Source organism: Oryzias latipes, chromosome 6 (genome assembly GCF_053564925.1).
Source record: "Oryzias latipes strain Hd-rR chromosome 6, Olatipes_Hd-rR_3.1".
Taxonomy (NCBI): domain Eukaryota; kingdom Metazoa; phylum Chordata; class Actinopteri; order Beloniformes; family Adrianichthyidae; genus Oryzias; species Oryzias latipes.
Window position 1 is genome coordinate 34,579,409 of NC_136242.1, and position 17,888 is coordinate 34,597,296.

The following is a 17,888-nucleotide window of genomic DNA, read 5'->3' on the forward strand; positions in this document are numbered from 1 at the left end:
CACGTTCATCTTTGCTGATAATTTACTCTTTCTGCTGTGTTCAGACTTTCCTTCTTTCTTTCAGACTGTTCTCTCCTTCTCTCCCACCCGCCTGTCACTCTCACTGCCTCTGCTGCACGTGACACGCGGCTCCCTTTACACACGGGCGCGTGCTTTCAGAAGCAGCACAGGTGAAGCCTGACGTGCAGCTAGAGAGCGGTCCGCTGCAGACAAATCAACACGCTCCCAGAACACGCGTGTGCGCGCTCCCTCCTCCCAGTCCTACACACGACGCAGCGCGCTCACACAGTCACAGTCAATCTACAACACCTACATAGTTAGTTCATTAGTTAGTTGTTACTGTTATTTGTTAATAAAGAATACTACGTTGTAGTTGTATTTATTTCTGATGCGGCCGCCGGGGGATTTTGTGTTTTGTTTTTGTTTGTTTGTTGTTGTTTTGTTTTGTTTTTTTGGGGGGGGGGGCTGCGGTTAACCGCGCCCCCTGGTGGTTCATCACCGCGGTGATTGAAAAATCCGACACCGTCACTGCTCTACCCGCGAGAGCATAAAAGTTTTTAATTTTTTAAAATGACAATAATAATTGGTGTGTATTTATTCATATCTAGGGGGAATTGGACTTGAAACATCTGATTGGGCAACTATACATTAGGACTTAAACTCTGTCTATATAACCTAACCTGACAGAATCAAATGTAAAAGGATTTATGCTAAAGTAACCAGCAAACATATGTTTTCTATGCAACTGGAATCGTCACTTTAAAAAGTTATAATAAATAATGAGTTATTAAACATTAAGGAGTATTTACATTCATTTTTCATTACGTTTAGTTACATGTATAAGTTATATCTGGCCCTTTGAGGACAGACACTATGCTGATGTGGCCCTCGGTTAAAATGAGTTTGACACCCCTGCTCTAGAGGTAAATCATCAAGATTGTGTCACACAAATCTGGGCATGTCATTCAGCACATTGAGCCAGCTTTTAACCGCTGGGTGGTTGGACAAAGTTCAAACAAAAGTTTCTATGGCTGCATTTCCACTGCAGGTCTTGATGCCCAAATCCAATTTTCTAACTATATCCGATTTTTTTGATGACCCGATCACATCATCTTTTAAAAGTGACCCGTATCCGATTTTTGCATTTACACTATCCAATGCTGAAACTATCAAACATAGACGTTCTGAGGACTACGTAGCATCATTCCCCCCCCCCCCCCCCCCCCCCTGCAGACCTCCTTCGGACTTTTGTGTGACTGCGGTTGTCATGGAGGTAACGCAGCGACGGAAGGAGGCGTTGCCTTGGGCGCTCCTGAGGGGATGCGCCGGAGAGGAAAAAGGGGGGCTGCTCGGCCAGCTCATGTGCTCTCTCTGAGTTTTGAATGAGGAAGTGTTTGCAGACGTGCTGTACTAACAGTTTGATCCAAGTGTTGAACCTTTCCTGCGCGATGACTTCTCTTTTTTCCGACCGTGGTCAGAAACGCACGGGAGATTTTCTCCAGGGCCGAAGGCAGATTCTCCTTCGGGGTTCACTTTCCCGTTCTGAACCCTCAGCCTCCAGAGTGGGTTAAGAAAGACTCAAAAACAGTTCTTTTGGGGGGAGACACCTTCTTTTTATTACGGTTCTACGTCCTCAAAATATTGAACGCACACTCCCGCTCCGCACTCACACGCACCCCCCTATCGCTGCACGCGCCCCTCTCCTCTCCTCACACACAGCACGCGTGGTCCCCATCACATACACGCCCCCAACTCCGCAACACAAGCAAAGAAATCAACGGCTTCTAGCCTGTTCCAGAGCAATGGTGTCCCGCTTGATTAGTTACCGTTTGCGGACCAGAAATAACAGCGGTTTCAGACTACGGTCTGAAGCCTGAGGCTGAAAGTTAACACGCTGATGGGGCTCCAGCTGTCCTCCAACAGCAAAATCAGCGCACAAAAGCACCTATAATAAGTCATGTGATCTCAGTGGGTGGTGTCCTGAGTTGATGTCACTGACGTACGACTCGCATTTACTGAGGAATATCCGATTTGTCTGCTTACATGGCACACGCAAATACACTTCCGATTTATTTCCACATATGAATGAGGCCTGTATCTGATCTGAGAAAATCGGAATCCATGCGCTTTCACACGTTCACCGGTCATATCCGATCTGTGCCACATGAGAGGAAAAAAATCGGAATTAGGTCACTTGAACCCTGCAGTGGAAATACGGCCTTAGAGGCCTCGATCCATTCAGAGTCAAAAAAGTTCACAGCCAGCGCGACAATTTCCTCTTGAGTCATTGTCCTGATTTTTTTGGCCAAGAAGTTAAGCTATTCATCCTCCACAACTATTTTCCCATCAACAGTCTTGTAAACTTCAGGTTTAATTCTAGACCGTTTGAAATCGGGAGCAGACGCACCGCGATAACTGTCACCCGCCATCTTGTCATCAAGTCCACCTAAGCAAACGGGTGTTTGCTAAAATTGAACTAACAAACTGGCTAAACTAAACTAACATCTCTGCCCTTAGACCCCCCTTCGCGGTAAGGAAAAACTCCTAAAAAAACGGATTCCGGGAAAAACTGAGAAACCTCAGGGGTGTCCACATGAAGGAGGGATCCTCCCCCCGGACGGACAGGCGATTTACCAGAACTCTTAGAGAAGAATGAACTTATCTAAATCTACAACTACATATATAAAGTCCAGCAGACGAGCTTCATCCGGACGGAGTTGTGGGGACAGTCAAAGGCGCGAGTCGAGCCGGAGACAGGAACCACAGCCAGGTGTAGGAGCAGGAGCAGAGACTAGGTAAACGGTCAGGAACAGGAGCACGGATGAGCCAACTGGAGTCTGGAAGCACTCCCACTCCCCAGGAGGGAAAGAGGGACAATACATGAATCACTGTACCAAACAGAGGCATGGAGAACTAAATGATGAATAATGATCAAGAATAGAGGAGAGGAAGGGTAGAAGTAGAGAAAAGAGGACAGAACCCCAGAGCACCATAGTTACCCCAGCTTCAACTTCTAGCAGCCTTTAAAACAAATAGTTATTGTAATTAAGTTTAATTTAAACAAATTAACATTAAGTTAAATAATCTCTAAATACTAACTAGTCTGACAATAAGCCTGTCCAAAGAGGAATGTTTTCAGTCTAACTTTGAATGTAGAAACTGAGTCGGCCTCTCTTCCATGAGCTGGGAGTTTATTCCATAAAACAGGGGCTTGGTGGCTAAACGCTCTACCTCCAACCGTACTTTTACTAATTCTAGGAACCACAAGCAGTCCTGCATTTAGTGAGTGAAGTGTTCTTACTGGATGGTAAGGGACTATGAGGTCCTTAATATAGGACGGGGCCATTCCATGTAAGGCCTTATAGGTTAACAGGAGGATCTTGAACTTGATTCTAGAATCAACTGGGATCCAGTGAAGTGAAACTAACACAGGAGTGATGTGATCTCTTCTGCTGGTTCCTGCTAACAATCTAGCTGCTGCATTCTGAACAAGCTGGAGACTTCTTAAGGAACTCTTAGGACACGCTGCTAACAAGGAGTTACAGTAATCCAGCCTCGACGTAACAAATGCATGGATGAGTTTTTCAGCATCACTCTTAGAAAGTATATTTCTGATCTTAGCAATATTCCACAGGTGAAAAAAGGCAGTTCTACACGCCTGAGATATGTGAGCCTTAAATGATAAATCCTGGTCAAGTAAAACCCCAAGGTTTCTAACTGTGGAATTGGGGGCTATACTTATACCATCCAGGGAGACTATCTGAGCAGACAGAGCATCTCTGAGGTTTTTAGGACCAAGTATAATGACATCAGTTTTTTCTGGGTTCAAGAGGAGGTCATTAACACCTGAAGCATTCCTGCTCATTTCCTGTTAACAAACTGGATTTTATTGTCGGCAATTGTTTGCATTAGCAGAGAATCCTCTTTTTCTTCTTCTTTTCCTCTGGGCGGTTCCCTTCAGGGTCTCCACAGCAAATCAGCTTCCTCCTTCTGTCTCCTGCATCCTCTACCAGCAGCTACCTTCATGTTCATGTCTTCCTTCTCTGCATCCAGAATCTTCCTCTCTGGTCTTCCTCTAGACTCAGCATCCTTCTACCAATAGATTCACCGTCGCTCCTCATGTCCCAACCATCTCAGCCTGGCTTTATCTCCAGAACCTCTAACATGTGCTGTCCCTCTGATGTCCTCCTTCCTGATCCATCCTGGTTCCTCCCAGAGAGAACCTCAGCATCTTCATCTCTGCTTCCTGTCTTTCTCAGTGTCTCTAGGAAACAACATGGCTGCTCTCTCCACACGTTCTACACTTTTCTCCACCCATTCCAACTGGCCTGCACTCTTCTTCACTTCTTCTTCTTTCACACTCACGTTCTCCGTCTTACTGCCGCTAACCTTCATTCCTCTCCTTTCCAGGACAAACCTCCACCTCTCTAGCTTCTCCTCCACTTGTTCTCTGCTCCCACTACAAATCACAGTATCGTCTGCAAACATCATAGTCTGTGGTGGTTCCTGTCTAACCTCATCTGTCAGTCTGTCCATCACCATTGCAAACAGGAAGTGGATCAGAGCTGATCCCTGATGTGATCCCACCTCCAACTCCTCTGTCTCCCCTACAGCCCCCCACCCCACCCCCACTATCTTACAGCCCTCAAACATCCTGTACAGCTCTAAAATTCTTCTCTGTCACTCCAGACTTCCTCATACGATACCACACTTCCCTCTGGACATAAACACAGACCGTGTCTCTCTCTGGCCTTCTCTGTACTTCTCTATCAACATCCTCAAAGCAAAGATTACATCTGTAGTTCTCTTTCTTTCCATGAAACCATCCTGCTGCTCACAAATGTTCACGTCTGCTCTTAGTCTAGCTTCAACTACTCTTTCCCATCACTTTATTGTTTGGCTCATCAGTTTTATTCCTCTGTAGTTGCCACTATCGGTGGGCGTATCCATCTGAGTATTGACAGTATGGATACCAGCAAGAGATCAATACTTTCATGGCAGTTTTACTTCAATATGTGCATGAATTGAATTTCCTGATGAGTTCATGCAAGCGCAGCGTCTGTCTGTCTGCAGTGCTGCTGTTGGGAAATATTTGAATAAATAACGACCCACTTTGTGCAGGAAACTGTCCAATCTGGCAGCCTGATTTGTCTGTGTAAACAGAGCACACCTTGCCCCCCCCTCCCTCCCCACCCTGCTTCATTGGAGAGATGAGTCATTACAGAGCCACATATTTGCACCAACGGCAGAATTTTTTCTTTTGTTTATGTTTCTATATTTATTACTGTGGTTCTTTTGTTTCTTTTTTCACTAGTGACTGAAGTTTTGTTACCGCCTTTATTTTTTTATAACGGCAACACAAACATATTCGTTACATTTGTGCGTTTTTAAATTATGCTCTGGTTACTGTTTTCTTATAATTATCGTTGTATTATGCTATTATTAATATACATTATTGCCACATCATTGTTCATAATTCCTTCTACACACAAAGGTAACCAGATCAAATATGCATGTTTGACACATGTTCAGTTCATATTGTTGTAATTAGTTGATTAACATTTTTATCTGCCAAAAGTCTCTGTTTGTATTTTATTATACACCGAATTAACAAAAAAAGGTTTGGTGCAATAAAGTTCATAGTGTCTGTATCATAAACTGACTTCTTGGTTCTTCTATTATCAGACACGGTTGGGTTTTTCACATCCCTGACACGTCTCCGTCAGAGTCGTCATCAGACGGTTGTGTGACGTACACTGACCAAAAATATAAACGCAACACTTTTGTTATTGCTCCCATTTTTTATGGTCTGAACTCAAAGATGTGAAACATTTTCCACATACACAGAATAACCAGTTCTCTGAAATATTGTTCACAAATCTGTCTAAATCTGTGATAGTGAGCACTTCTCCTTTGCCAAGACAATCCATCCCACCTCACAGGTGTGCCATATAAAGATGCTGATTAGACAGCATGATTATTGCACAGGTGTGCCTTAGACTGGCCAGAAGAGAAAAGGCCACTCTGAAATCTTCAGTTGTATCACACAGCACAATGCCACAGACGTTTTGAGGGAGCGTGCAATTGGCATGCTGATAGCAGGAATGTCCACCAGAGCTGTTGCTAGGGAATTGAATGTCCATTTCTCCACCATAAGCCGTCTCCAAAGGCATTTCCGAGAATTTGCCAGCACATCCGACCGGCCTCACAACCGCAGACCACGTGTAACCACACCAGCCCAAGACCTCCACATCCAGCATGTCCACCTCCAAGATGGTCTGAGACCAGCCACTCGGACAGCTGCTGAAACAAACGGTTTGCATAACCACAGCATTTCTGCACAAACTGTCAGGAACCGTCTCAGGGAAGCTCATCTGCATGCTCGTCGTCCTCATCGAGGTCTCGACCTCACTCCAGTTCGTCGTCGTAACCGACTTGAGTGGGCAGATGCTCACATGCGATGGCGTCTGGCACGTTGGAGAGGTGTTCTCTTCACGGATGAGTCCCGGTTTACACTGTTCAGGGCAGATGGCAGACAGCGTGTGTGGCGTCGTGTGGGTGAGCGTTTTTCTGATGTCAATGTTGTGGATCGAGTAGCCCATGGTGGTGGTGGGGTCATGGTATGGGCAGGCATATGTTATGGGCGAAGAACACAGGTGCATTTCATTGATGGCATTTTGAATGCACAGAGATACCGTGACGAGATCCTAGGGCCCATTGTTGTGCCGTACATCCAACAACATCACCTCATGTTGCAGCATGATAATGCACGGCCCCATGTTGCAAGGATCTGTACACAATTCTTGGAAGCTGAAAACATCCCAGTTCTTGCACGGCCAGCATACTCACCGGACATGTCACCCATTGAGCATGTTTGGGATGCTCCGGATCGGCGTATACGACAGCGTGTTCCAGTTTCTGCCAATATCCAGCAACTTCGCACAGCCAAGAAGAGTGGACCAACATTCCACAGGCCACAATAGACAACCTGATCAACTCTATGTGAAGGAGATGTGTCGCACTTCATGAGGCAAATGGTGGTCACACCAGATACTGACTGGTTGTCTGAGTCTCCTGATCCCCTCAATAAAACAAAACTGAAGATTTCAGAATGGCCTTTTCTCTTCTGGCCAGTCTAAGGCACACCTGTGCAATAATCATGCTGTCTAATCAGCATCTTGATATGGCACACCTGTGAGGTGGGATGGATTGTCTTGGCAAAGGAGAAGTGCTCACTATCACAGATTTAGACAGATTTGGGAACAATATTTCAGAGAACTGGTTATTTTGTGTATGCGGAAAATGTTTCACATCTTTGAGTTCAGACCATAAAAAATGGGAGCAATAACAAAAGTGTTGCGTTTATATTTTTGGTCAGTGTATATAAAAACAGATGATTGTGACTGAGGGCGGAGTCTCCGCCCCTTGATGCCCGTTTTCATGAGAGAGCAGGAAGGCCCCCTCATCCCGGTTCATGGAAGTGTGGGCTCGCTTTGGGATCTCCACCGCCTCCATGATCAGCCATAACGGGCCACTGCAAGCATCAAAACCACATCCTGGACTGGGAAAAGAACCCTCCGCACTAAAAAAACAGACACCACAGATGGAAACGGACATGAAGGGGCGGAGTCACCTGTCAAAGTTTGACAGGTGACTCAGTCACAATCATCTGTTTTTTTTTTTTGTTTTTTTTTTTTTTGTTTTTTTAACTTGTTCTGTCCAACAGCTGAGCAAACAGATTAGAGCTGAAGGCTTTTTGTGTTGGACAGGTTTTACTATCACAAAAAGAGGTTATATAGCTTCGAGAAACTAGAGTGTAGATTTGTATAAACCCCTTTGTGTCGTATTAGTTTTTATGTATTTGTTACATTTAGTGTGTGGGGAGGGAGAGGGGAAGAATGTGAGGGGAGGGTGGAAGAAAGTAAAAGGAAGAAAGGTGAAAAGGTGGGGGATACAAGCACTGATTTGAATAAGTTATTATTTTAAGCTGTAACAATTATACCAGATCTGCTGGAAAGACGAATGTTACATCAAAGGTGAAAATCTGACACTAAGATGAGCGAAAAAAATCCGTCCATCAATACACTGTGGGTTAGGAGGAGGGATGAAGCAGACAGGGAGCAGTGTGGCAGTGTGCACGTGCACATGCACATGCACATGGGGGTGGAGATACATGCATGCTGCCGACGTGAACCGTGTGTTCATAAGGGGAACCAGATCCTACCCAGCCAGACCAGGAGAGGGGAGGAGAGACCACCAGGCCAGGAGCCCCCCCAGCATCCGGACCCAGGCAGCCCTGGAGGGGGGAGGAGGGGACCGCCCACCCCACCAGCCAGGCACAGAGAGGGCCCCCCTACAGGGGCCCCCCCAATGCCCAGAGGCACAAGCGAACCCAGTGTCCGGCCCTCAGGCCACAAAACAGAAGCGCTTAGCCGTACCAGGCGGCAGCCATGGGGGCCACCGGGCGCCGGACACCGAGACAAGGGCCAGGGACGAAGCCAGGGCCCCCGGAACCCATGAGCCGTCCACCACCCGACCGGCGCCCCGTCTCCGCAAGCCAGCCCAGGCACGCGACCTGAGCAACCCAGGGATCGCCACGCACCCACAGCCACCCCCCATAACCCTACAACCCTACACACTACAACCCCCCCCCTGCCCCACAATCATCTGTTTTATATACGTCACACAACCATGTGTATTTCCGAAATCATTATGTTATACAACTTTTTTCTTTTTTAATGTATGGTATTGGTCATACTAGCCCTGTAATTATCTGCTATGGGATCCATACCCAAACTCCCGGTCTCGACCCAAGTGCCTTTCTACTCTTCATCCTCTTCAATGCCCCTCACTTCCCCCTTAATCTTTCTGACTTCCTGCTCCACAACAGTCACCTCTGCTGTTCTCCTGGAATGTTTTTGAAAGGCTTCCCAGATGCTCGATGGTTCAGGGCAACAATGTGATGATTGATTTAAAAATGCTTTTCTTTTAAGTCATTGAAGGAAATGGGACAAAAGCTGTTATATTTTGTGATAAATATGATATCAATACGTTCAGTATGGTAAAGTTAGCATTAGCAATTTAACGCTACGTTTTTTGGACCATAAACTGAAGTTGAGACCACCATGAGACTCAAAAACCGTTTAAACAAACTGGTCAGTAAAATTATCAAGAAAAGATTAATAAAAAGACATTTAACAGCAAATGAACTGAAGTGTGTGCTTAGATTCTATGCTGGTAACATGCAAAACTGCTAATATTATTTATATTAAATAGTATTAAATGGTACTACAACCAAGTGGCTGGTATAGTCTACAGGAAAATATGTGCAGAATATAGACAGGAAACCCCAAACGTCAAGATGAAAAAAACACCTCAGAGATGGTAGAGAATGAGAGAGCAACACCGTTTACCTCGCCTAGTACCTCGCCTCTGCTCCTGCTCCTACACCTGGCTGTGGTTCCTGTCTCCGGCTCGACTCGCGCCTTTGACTGTCCCCACAACCACGACTGGATGAAGCTCGTCTGCTAGACTTTATATATGTAGTTGTAGATTTAGATAAGTTAATTCTTCTCTATGAGTTCTGGTAAATCGCCTGTCCGTCCTGGGGGAGGATCCCTCCTTCATGTGGACACCCCTGAGGTTTCTTCGTTTTTTCCGGAATCCGTTTTTTTTGGGAGTTTTTCCTTACCGTGAAGGGGGGTCTAAGGGCAGGGATGCCAGTATAGCTTAGTCAGTTTGTTAGTTCAATTTAGTATTTTTCTATTGAACTCTTTGTATTTGTGATCCTTTTAAATTCATGTTTTACTTTGAAGCCCATCGAGACGACTGTTGTTGTGATTTTGGGCTATACAAATAAAATTGAATTGAATTGAACACGAAAATAAAGAAACTAATATTTTATTGACTATTGGTTATGATATGTCTGTGTGTGTGTTTGTCTGTGTCTGTTTGTCTGTGTGTGTGTGTCTGTGTTTGTGTGTGTGTGTGTGTGTGTGTGTGTGTGTGTGTGTGTGTGTGCGTGTGTGTGTGTGTGTGTGTGTGTGTGTGTGTGCGCGTGTGTGTGGTTTTTTTTTCTTTCCTTTCCATAAAATCATTCAAATTCCATCTCTCAAACAGAAAGTTTCATAATAAAATTGAGCTGCTTTATAATCTCTGTACATTCTTGGATGGATGTCGTCTTTTGTTCCATACCATGTTTAATTAATTCTCACTGGCTCAGGGCCAGCTGCTGCATGATGGGAGGACAGCGTGCCGCGCCCCGCCCTGCAGCAGAGAAGTGAACGGACCAGATTCCTGACGTGGACTCAGGAGAACAGCAGGACTGTGACACAGGCCGCAGCGTTGCCCCGTAATTTGAAGCATTCCACTCCACGTCAATCACTTTCTGTAGCGTCAAAAGACGCACTGACGCAGGAAAGCATCTCTGCTTCTCATTCAGGGGAACGTTTCTCCCTTTTTCCTCATCCAGGTTTTCACACAACAAACCACAGCAGCAACAAGAAACACCTGGAAACAGGAGCAAATATGTGCTGCTCACATGTAGAACCAATAAGGACGTCGTTTGCCTGAAATACTGACAGAACCTCCATAGAAGTCCACCTTTATTCATGCAAACATCTTTCCACGCTTTCAGCAGCTCTCAGAGCTTTACAGTTTAAAACGAACTGGAAAAAAGGAACCACCAAGATTCAAACCGTTGACCCCCTCCACTGATCCTGTGACCCCCCCACACAATGAACACAGCATGAAAACATGACTGCAATGGAAAAGAAACTGTTCCTTAGAAAGGACTTGACATTTTCCTTTACCGTTACCAAAACCCACAGAAGCAAAGTGATGCTCAGATACAGTGGTGGACAAAATAGTTGGTTCCCCTCAGTTAAAGACAGAAAGTTCACAATACTCACTGAAATGACTTGAAACCTTCAAAAGTTGCAATAAATTAAAATTTATTGAAAATTAAATCATCAGAATCAGATTAACAGAATTATTTTTTAAAAAAGCTAGTGAAATAGGGCTGGACAAAAATGATGGTACCTCCATAAAAGACTGAGAACTAATTGTCCAGAGGGTCATGATGAACTCAGGTATGTCCTTTGATTGACATCACAGCTGTTTTCAAACCCAGAATCAGTCAGTCTGCCTATTTAAAGGGAGACAAATAGTCACATAGTTGCTGTTTGGTGAAAAGGTGTGAACCACACTGAACACGGACAACAGAAAGCCAAGGAGAGAATTGCCCCAGGACATTTGAAACAAAATGATAGACAAACATGGTAAAGGTAAAGGCTATAAAACCATCTCTAAGCAGCTTGAAGTTCCTGTGACCACAGTGGCACATATTATTCAGAAGTTTAAGACCCACGGGACAGTAGCCAACCTCCCTGGACGATGGAAGAGGAACATTGATGACAAATGGAGGAGACGGATAGTTGGAACTGTGTCCAAAGAGTCCAGAACAACCTCCAAAGACATTAAAGGTGAACTCCTAGATCAAGGTACATCAGTGTCAGATCGCACCATTCGTGGTTGTTTGAGCCAGAGTGGACTTCATGGGAGACGACCAAGGAGGACACCACTGTTGAAAGGAAATCATCAAAAAGCCAGACTGGAATTTGCAACAATGCATGTTGACAAGCCACAAAGCTTCTGGGAAAATGATGAGACCAAACTGGAGCTTTTTTGGTAAGAAACATCAGCTCTATGTTGGTAGACTCAAGAATGAAGCATCCAACCAAAAGAACACTGTCCCTACTGTGAAACATGGAGGAGGCTCAGTTCTGTTTTGGGGCTGCTTTGCTGCATCTGGAACAGGGTGTCTGGAAGTTGTGAAGGTCAAATGAAATCTCCAGATTATCAAGGCATTCTGGGTAGAAATGTGCTGCCTAGTGTCAGAAAGCTTGGTCTCAGTCGCAGGTCATGGGTCTTCCAACAGGACAATGATCCAAAACACACAACCAAAAACCGTCGTTGGACTATTCTGAAGTGGATTCTATGAGCCCAGATCTGAATCCCATTGAACATCAGTGGAAGGAGCTGAAACATGCCATTTGGAGAAGACAGCCGTCAAACCTGAGACAATTGGAGCAGTTTGCTCATGAGGAGGGGGCCAAAATACCTGTGGACAGGTGCAGAAGGCTCATTGACAAATACAGAAACCGTTTCATTGCAGTGATTGCCTCAAAAGGTTGGGCAACAGAATATTAAGTTATGGGTACCATCGTTTTTGTCCAGCCCTATTTCATTAGTTTTTATAAATAATTCTGTTAATCAACAACTCAAAAGTAATGGCTGATTTTGATGATTTAATTTTCAAGAAATTTTAATTTATTGTTACTTTTGAACGTTTCAAGTCATTTCAGTGAACATTGTGGACTTTCTTTCTTTAACTGAGGGGTACCAACTATTTTGTCTACCACTTTATGAGGAACGACATGGACTTTAGTGTTTGAACGTCATCTTCAGACCCATAACGCACCCACGCCGTTTACCTGAAGCTACTAATCAATAGAAATGCTTTAGTTCTTTCTCTCCATTGACTGTGATTCATGGGGCGTTCCCCCGTTCTCTGAGCTAAATATTCCACAAATAGATGTTGACGGTTCAGAAGGGTGTGCCTGCTTGTTGTGATGCTCACAAAGGAGGTAACACGGGTTTGACGCTGTAGCACAGCAACACACCCAGAGCTGAGGTCACCTGAGCAGCATAAAAGCAGAGCAGCTGCTCAGCAGCAGCATCAAACCGGCAGAAGTCACCTGTGCATCAAGATGAAGCTGATCTTCTCTCTGACTCTCATCTATGCGCTCTGCAGCTCAGGTAACCAACATTCACCTGTTTCTCTCCCACTTTGGGATCTTTGAAGCGTCTGGGACGTCTGAGCAGCTCTTTCCAGGTTTTCCCTTCGTTTGTGTTCAATTCAAAGATTCAACTGCAGAAAACTCTTTAGGAAGTCCAACATTTGAAATGTGAGGGTAAATAGATCTCTCTGGGATAAAGAACGCTTAGAAATGATCAAATAGAATATTTGAAAGATGAGAAGTTTCAAGTTCAACAGGAAACTCTCCATTCTAAAGCTTTGAAACTTGAACGTTTTTGTCCTTGACTCCAAATGGATCCCTCATTGTCATGATTACACACAACAACTGGATCAGAAAGGATCCCTGCAGAAAAGTGGATCCATATTCATGACTGGACTGAAATCTTTTTGTCTCTGCAGCTGCTGCTCTTCAGTGTGACGCCTGTGCAGACGCAGCATGTTCAACCACATTTAGTAAGAATTGCAGCTCAGGGACCTTGTGTGTAACCGCTTCCATCACAGGTATGCTCTTCTCCTCTCATGACCGTACAGTGAAAGCCTGAATGTTGTTCTGGAAAGTTCTGGGGGGTTTCCATCAGTAACTCCAACTGTCCTTTGACTGCAGCCTCTTCACCTGGAGCTTCAGGAACACGGGTCTACAAGGACTGTGCTGCTCCTTCTCTTTGTCCCATGGCTGGAGCGGCAACCTTTTCCGTCAACTTGGGTTATTCCAGTGCCATTGCATCGGCTCAGTGCTGCAACTCGGACAACTGCAACTCCCAGACCCTGGCTTGTACGGACACTCAGCTTTTTACTGCAAACCTCCGATTTCCAGACATGTGGATGTTCCTCTGAAGCTTCTACACATTTGTCTGGTTGATAATAAATCTCTTACTGGGTTTCAGTTCCTACCCCTCCGTCTGCTAACGGCCTGACGTGTCCCGGCTGTGACCCGCCCACCTCTCAGTGCAGCTCTACAGTCCAGTGTTCAGGAGACCAGACCAGCTGCTTCCAAGCAACCTGTGAGTTTTCATGGCAACTTAGGAGTCTGACCTCAAGAATCTTCTTCTGCTTTGGAATAATCATCAGCCTCTGTGTTTGAGGAGAACTCATGAGTCAGAGATTCCAAAACGTGTTAGCAAGAACTTGATTTGATCAGCTTCCTTATTGTTCATGTTTGCAACATTCTGAACTAAACCTCCTTGTGTTGATCTACAGTGAATAACGGCTCCACATCATATCCAGCTCTGGGCTGCGTGTCACCAAACACATGTGCAGCTGCAACCGGCCTGGGGAGGCTGCCTTTCATGGAGAACGTTGGTGACATCACCCCTGGACCAGTTTGCAGTGCTGCAACCAGCATAACCACAACTGTTCAACCAACGACTTCTACTACTCAAGCAACCACAACTGCTGCTACGGCACCTGCAACTTCATCAACCTCCACAAGTTCTGAAACCACATCAGATGCAGCATCAACCTCCACAACACCAGAAACCACAACAGTTGCACCATCAACCTCCACAGCACCGGAAACCTCAACAGTTGCACCATCGACCTCCACAACACCAGAAACCACAACAGTTGCAGCATCAACTTCCACTATTGCTAAAACCACAAAAGTTGCCACATCAACATCCACTACCTTTGAAACGACAACAGCTGCTTCCGCCAAACCTTCACCAGCCGCCCCAGCAACCTCCGCCGTCCCTGCACCAGCAGCCCCAGCAACCTCCGCCGGCCCTGCACCAGCAGCCCCAGCAACCTCCGCCGTCCCTTCACCAGCCCCAGCAACCTCCGCCGTCCCTGCACCAGCCGCCCCAGCAACCTCCGCCGTCCCTGCACCAGCAGCCCCAGCAACCTCCGCCGGCCCTGCACCAGCTGCCCCAGCAACCTCCGCCGGCCCTGCACCAGCTGCCCCAGCAACCTCCGCCGTCCCTGCACCAGCCGCCCCAGCAACCTCCGCCGTCCCTGCACCAGCCACCCCAGCAACCTCCGCCGTCCCTGCACCAGTTGCCCCAGCAACCTCCGCCGTCCCTGCACCAGTTGCCCCAGCAACCTCCGCCGTCCCTGCACCAGCCGCCCCAGCAACCTCCGCCGTCCCTGCACCAGCCGCCCCAGCAACCTCCGCCGACCCTGCACCAGCAGCCCCAGCAACCTCCGCCGTCCCTGCACCAGCCCCAGCAACCTCCGCCGTCCCTGCACAAGCCGCCCCAGCAACCTCCGCCGTCCCTGCACCAGCCGCCCCAGCAACCTCCGCCGTCCCTGCACCAGCCCCAGCAACCTCCGCCGTCCCTGCACCAGCCGCCCCAGCAACCTCCGCCGTCCCTGCACCAACCGCCCCAGCCCCAGCAACCTCCGCCGTCCCTGCACCAGCCGCCCCAGCAACCTCCGCCGGCCCTGCACCAGCAGCCCCAGCAACCTCCGCCGTCCCTTCACCAGCCCCAGCAACCTCCGCCGTCCCTGCACCAGCCGCCCCAGCAACCTCCGCCGTCCCTGCACCAGCAGCCCCAGCAACCTCCGCCGGCCCTGCACCAGCAGCCCCAGCAACCTCCGCCGTCCCTGGACCAGCAGCCCCAGCAACCTCCGCCGGCCCTGCACCAGCTGCCCCAGCAACCTCCGCCGTCCCTGCACCAGCAGCCCCAGCAACCTCCGCCGTCCCTGCACCAGCCCCAGCAACCTCCGCCGTCCTTGCACCAGTTGCCCCAGCAACCTCCGCCGTCCATGCACCAGCCGCCCCAGCAACCTCCGCCGTCCCTGCACCAGCCGCCCCAGCAACCTCCGCCGACCCTGCACCAGCCGCCCCAGCAACCTCCGCCGTCCCTGCACCAGCCCCAGCAACCTCCGCCGTCCCTGCACCAGCCGCCCCAGCAACCTCCGCCGTCCCTGCACCAGCCGCCCCAGCAACCTCCGCCGTCCCTGCACCAGCCCCAGCAACCTCCGCCGTCCCTGCACCAGCCGCCCCAGCAACCTCCGCCGTCCCTGCACCAACCGCCCCAGCCCCAGCAACCTCCGCCGTCCCTGCACCAGCCGCCCCAGCAACCTCCGCCGTCCCTGCACCAGCCGCCCCAGCCACCTCCGCCGTCCCTGCACCAGCTGCACCAGCCACCTCCGCCGTCCCTGCACCAGTTGCCCAAGCAACCTCTGCCGTCCCTGCACCAGCCGCCCCAGCAACCTCCGCCCTCCCTGCACCAGCCGCCCCAGCAACCTCCGCCGTCCCTGCACCAGTTGAACCAGCCACCTCCGGCGTCCCTGCACCAGTTGCCCAAGCAACCTCCGCCGTCCCTGCACCAGCCACCCCAGCAACCTCAGCCGTCCCTGCACCAGCCGCCCCAGCAACCTCCGCCGTCCCTGCACCAGCCACCCCAGCAACCTCCGCCGTCCCTGCACCAGCCGCCCCAGCAACCTCCGCCGTCCCTGCACCAGTAGCCCCAGCAACCTCCGCCATCCCTGCACCGGTTGCCCCAGCAACCTCCGCCGTCCCTGCACCGGTTGCCCCAGCAACATCCGCCGTCCCTGCACCAGTAGCCCCAGCAACCTCCGACGTCCCTGCTCCAGTTGCCCCAGCAACCACCGCCGTCCCTGTACCAGTTGCCCCAGCAACCTCCGCCCTCCCTGCACCAGTTGCCCCAGCAACCTCCGCCCTCCCTGCACCAGTTGCCCCAGCAACCTCCGCCGTCCCTGCACCAGTTGCACCAGCAACTAGCGGTGCCACTGGAGCTGGAACAACTCAATCAACCACGGTGTCAACAACCAGCAGTTCTGGACTTTCTGTCCAAATGTGTGTTTTCAACCTCCTGCTTGGTCTTCTGGTCTTCATGTTGTAATTGACCGTGGAGGTTTCAGCTCCGTTTTGTTGGGAAAGTTGCATTTCTCTCTCATGCTAAACCAAACGTGAACATCTGGTTACCAATGGGAATCTAGAAATGTGAAAAAGGTCACAGTATGAACCTAAACTTGAAGATATTTTTGATGTTCCTGCATTATTATTTAACATTCCTATTTATTGTTTGTTGTTGGAACAAACTGTTATTTAATATTAATTGGTTAAAGTCAGAGAAGCCTTTTAAATCCTTTCATCAAATATTTATTTCTTTGTGTCTCTCCACATTATTTATTGTCTTTTAACCAGTTGTAAATAAAGTTTTATGCTTCAAACTAAAATGGGTTTGCTCTTCTTGTGAGGCTTGAACTGAGGCTCCTGGGACTCTAAGAAACAGGGATGGCTGATTTCATCTAGCCAAATCCCCATATGGACCAGAACCAGAGCCGACCTGCTGCTGTGCCGTCTATGGAACCAACTATCCATTTTTCAGTGACCCGGTTCTTCAGTAAAGATATTAACTTTCAAATCTACCGTGTGCATGAACCTCTCCACCTGCAGAGGCCTCAGCATTGGAAAAGAAAAAGAAAAAGAAAATTAAAGCTGCGAGCGGCGTTATATGGCCCACAGGTGTTACCCCCCCCCCCCCCCCCCCCCAAACACACACACACCTCTACATGCCACCTGCCCTCCCCGGGAACCTGTACGCACCACCTCCGCCCATGCCACCCCTGTCTAGGCACCACGCCCGCTCTGACCACCCGCCTTTGACCCAAACCCACTTCCTGAGCAGCCACAGCGCACTTCTTACTCCCCCTTCTCATTCTGTGCTAGGGGTGTAAGAAAAAAATCGATTCGGCAACATATCGCAATAGTTCATTTGGCAATACTTGTGTCAATTCAAAATGCTGCCAGAACGATGTTTATTTAATTATTTCTGAGCGTCCTTCAGCGTCTGACTCTTGTTGTCCACTTCACCCTCTGACCACTAGTTGGCAGCAGAGAACATGGAGCCTCTTTGAGCAGCTCTACTCTGCACAAGACAACAGGAAGACTGCAGCCATGAGACATGAACTATTTAGTTTTTACTTGGAATGGATACCAAACAGAAACTCTGAGCCATGTTGCTGCCAGTAAGATATAAAAACGAGGATTGTTGTGCTTTTTAGCAGCTCAGATAAATACGAGTGAAGCATCATGGCAGCGGCTAATAAGCTAATGCGCTCAACATCGGCTAAAATGCTATCGCCAAAGCGGGCTAAAGTT

At 48.3% G+C, this 17,888-nt stretch overlaps 1 protein-coding gene across 1 annotated transcript; it reads left to right on the forward strand.

Moving 5' to 3' along the window:
* The first annotated feature begins 12,626 nt into the window (after positions 1–12,626).
* Positions 12,627–16,776, forward strand: LOC111947525 (uncharacterized). The gene is made up of 5 exons (XM_078949133.1): positions 12,627–12,819; positions 13,220–13,321; positions 13,425–13,592; positions 13,705–13,821; positions 14,018–16,776. The coding sequence occupies exons 1-5, from the start codon at positions 12,771–12,773 to the stop codon at positions 16,624–16,626; spliced, it is 3,045 nt and encodes a 1,014-aa protein (XP_078805259.1). The 5' UTR covers positions 12,627–12,770; the 3' UTR covers positions 16,627–16,776.
* Positions 16,777–17,888: the final 1,112 nt, after the last annotated feature.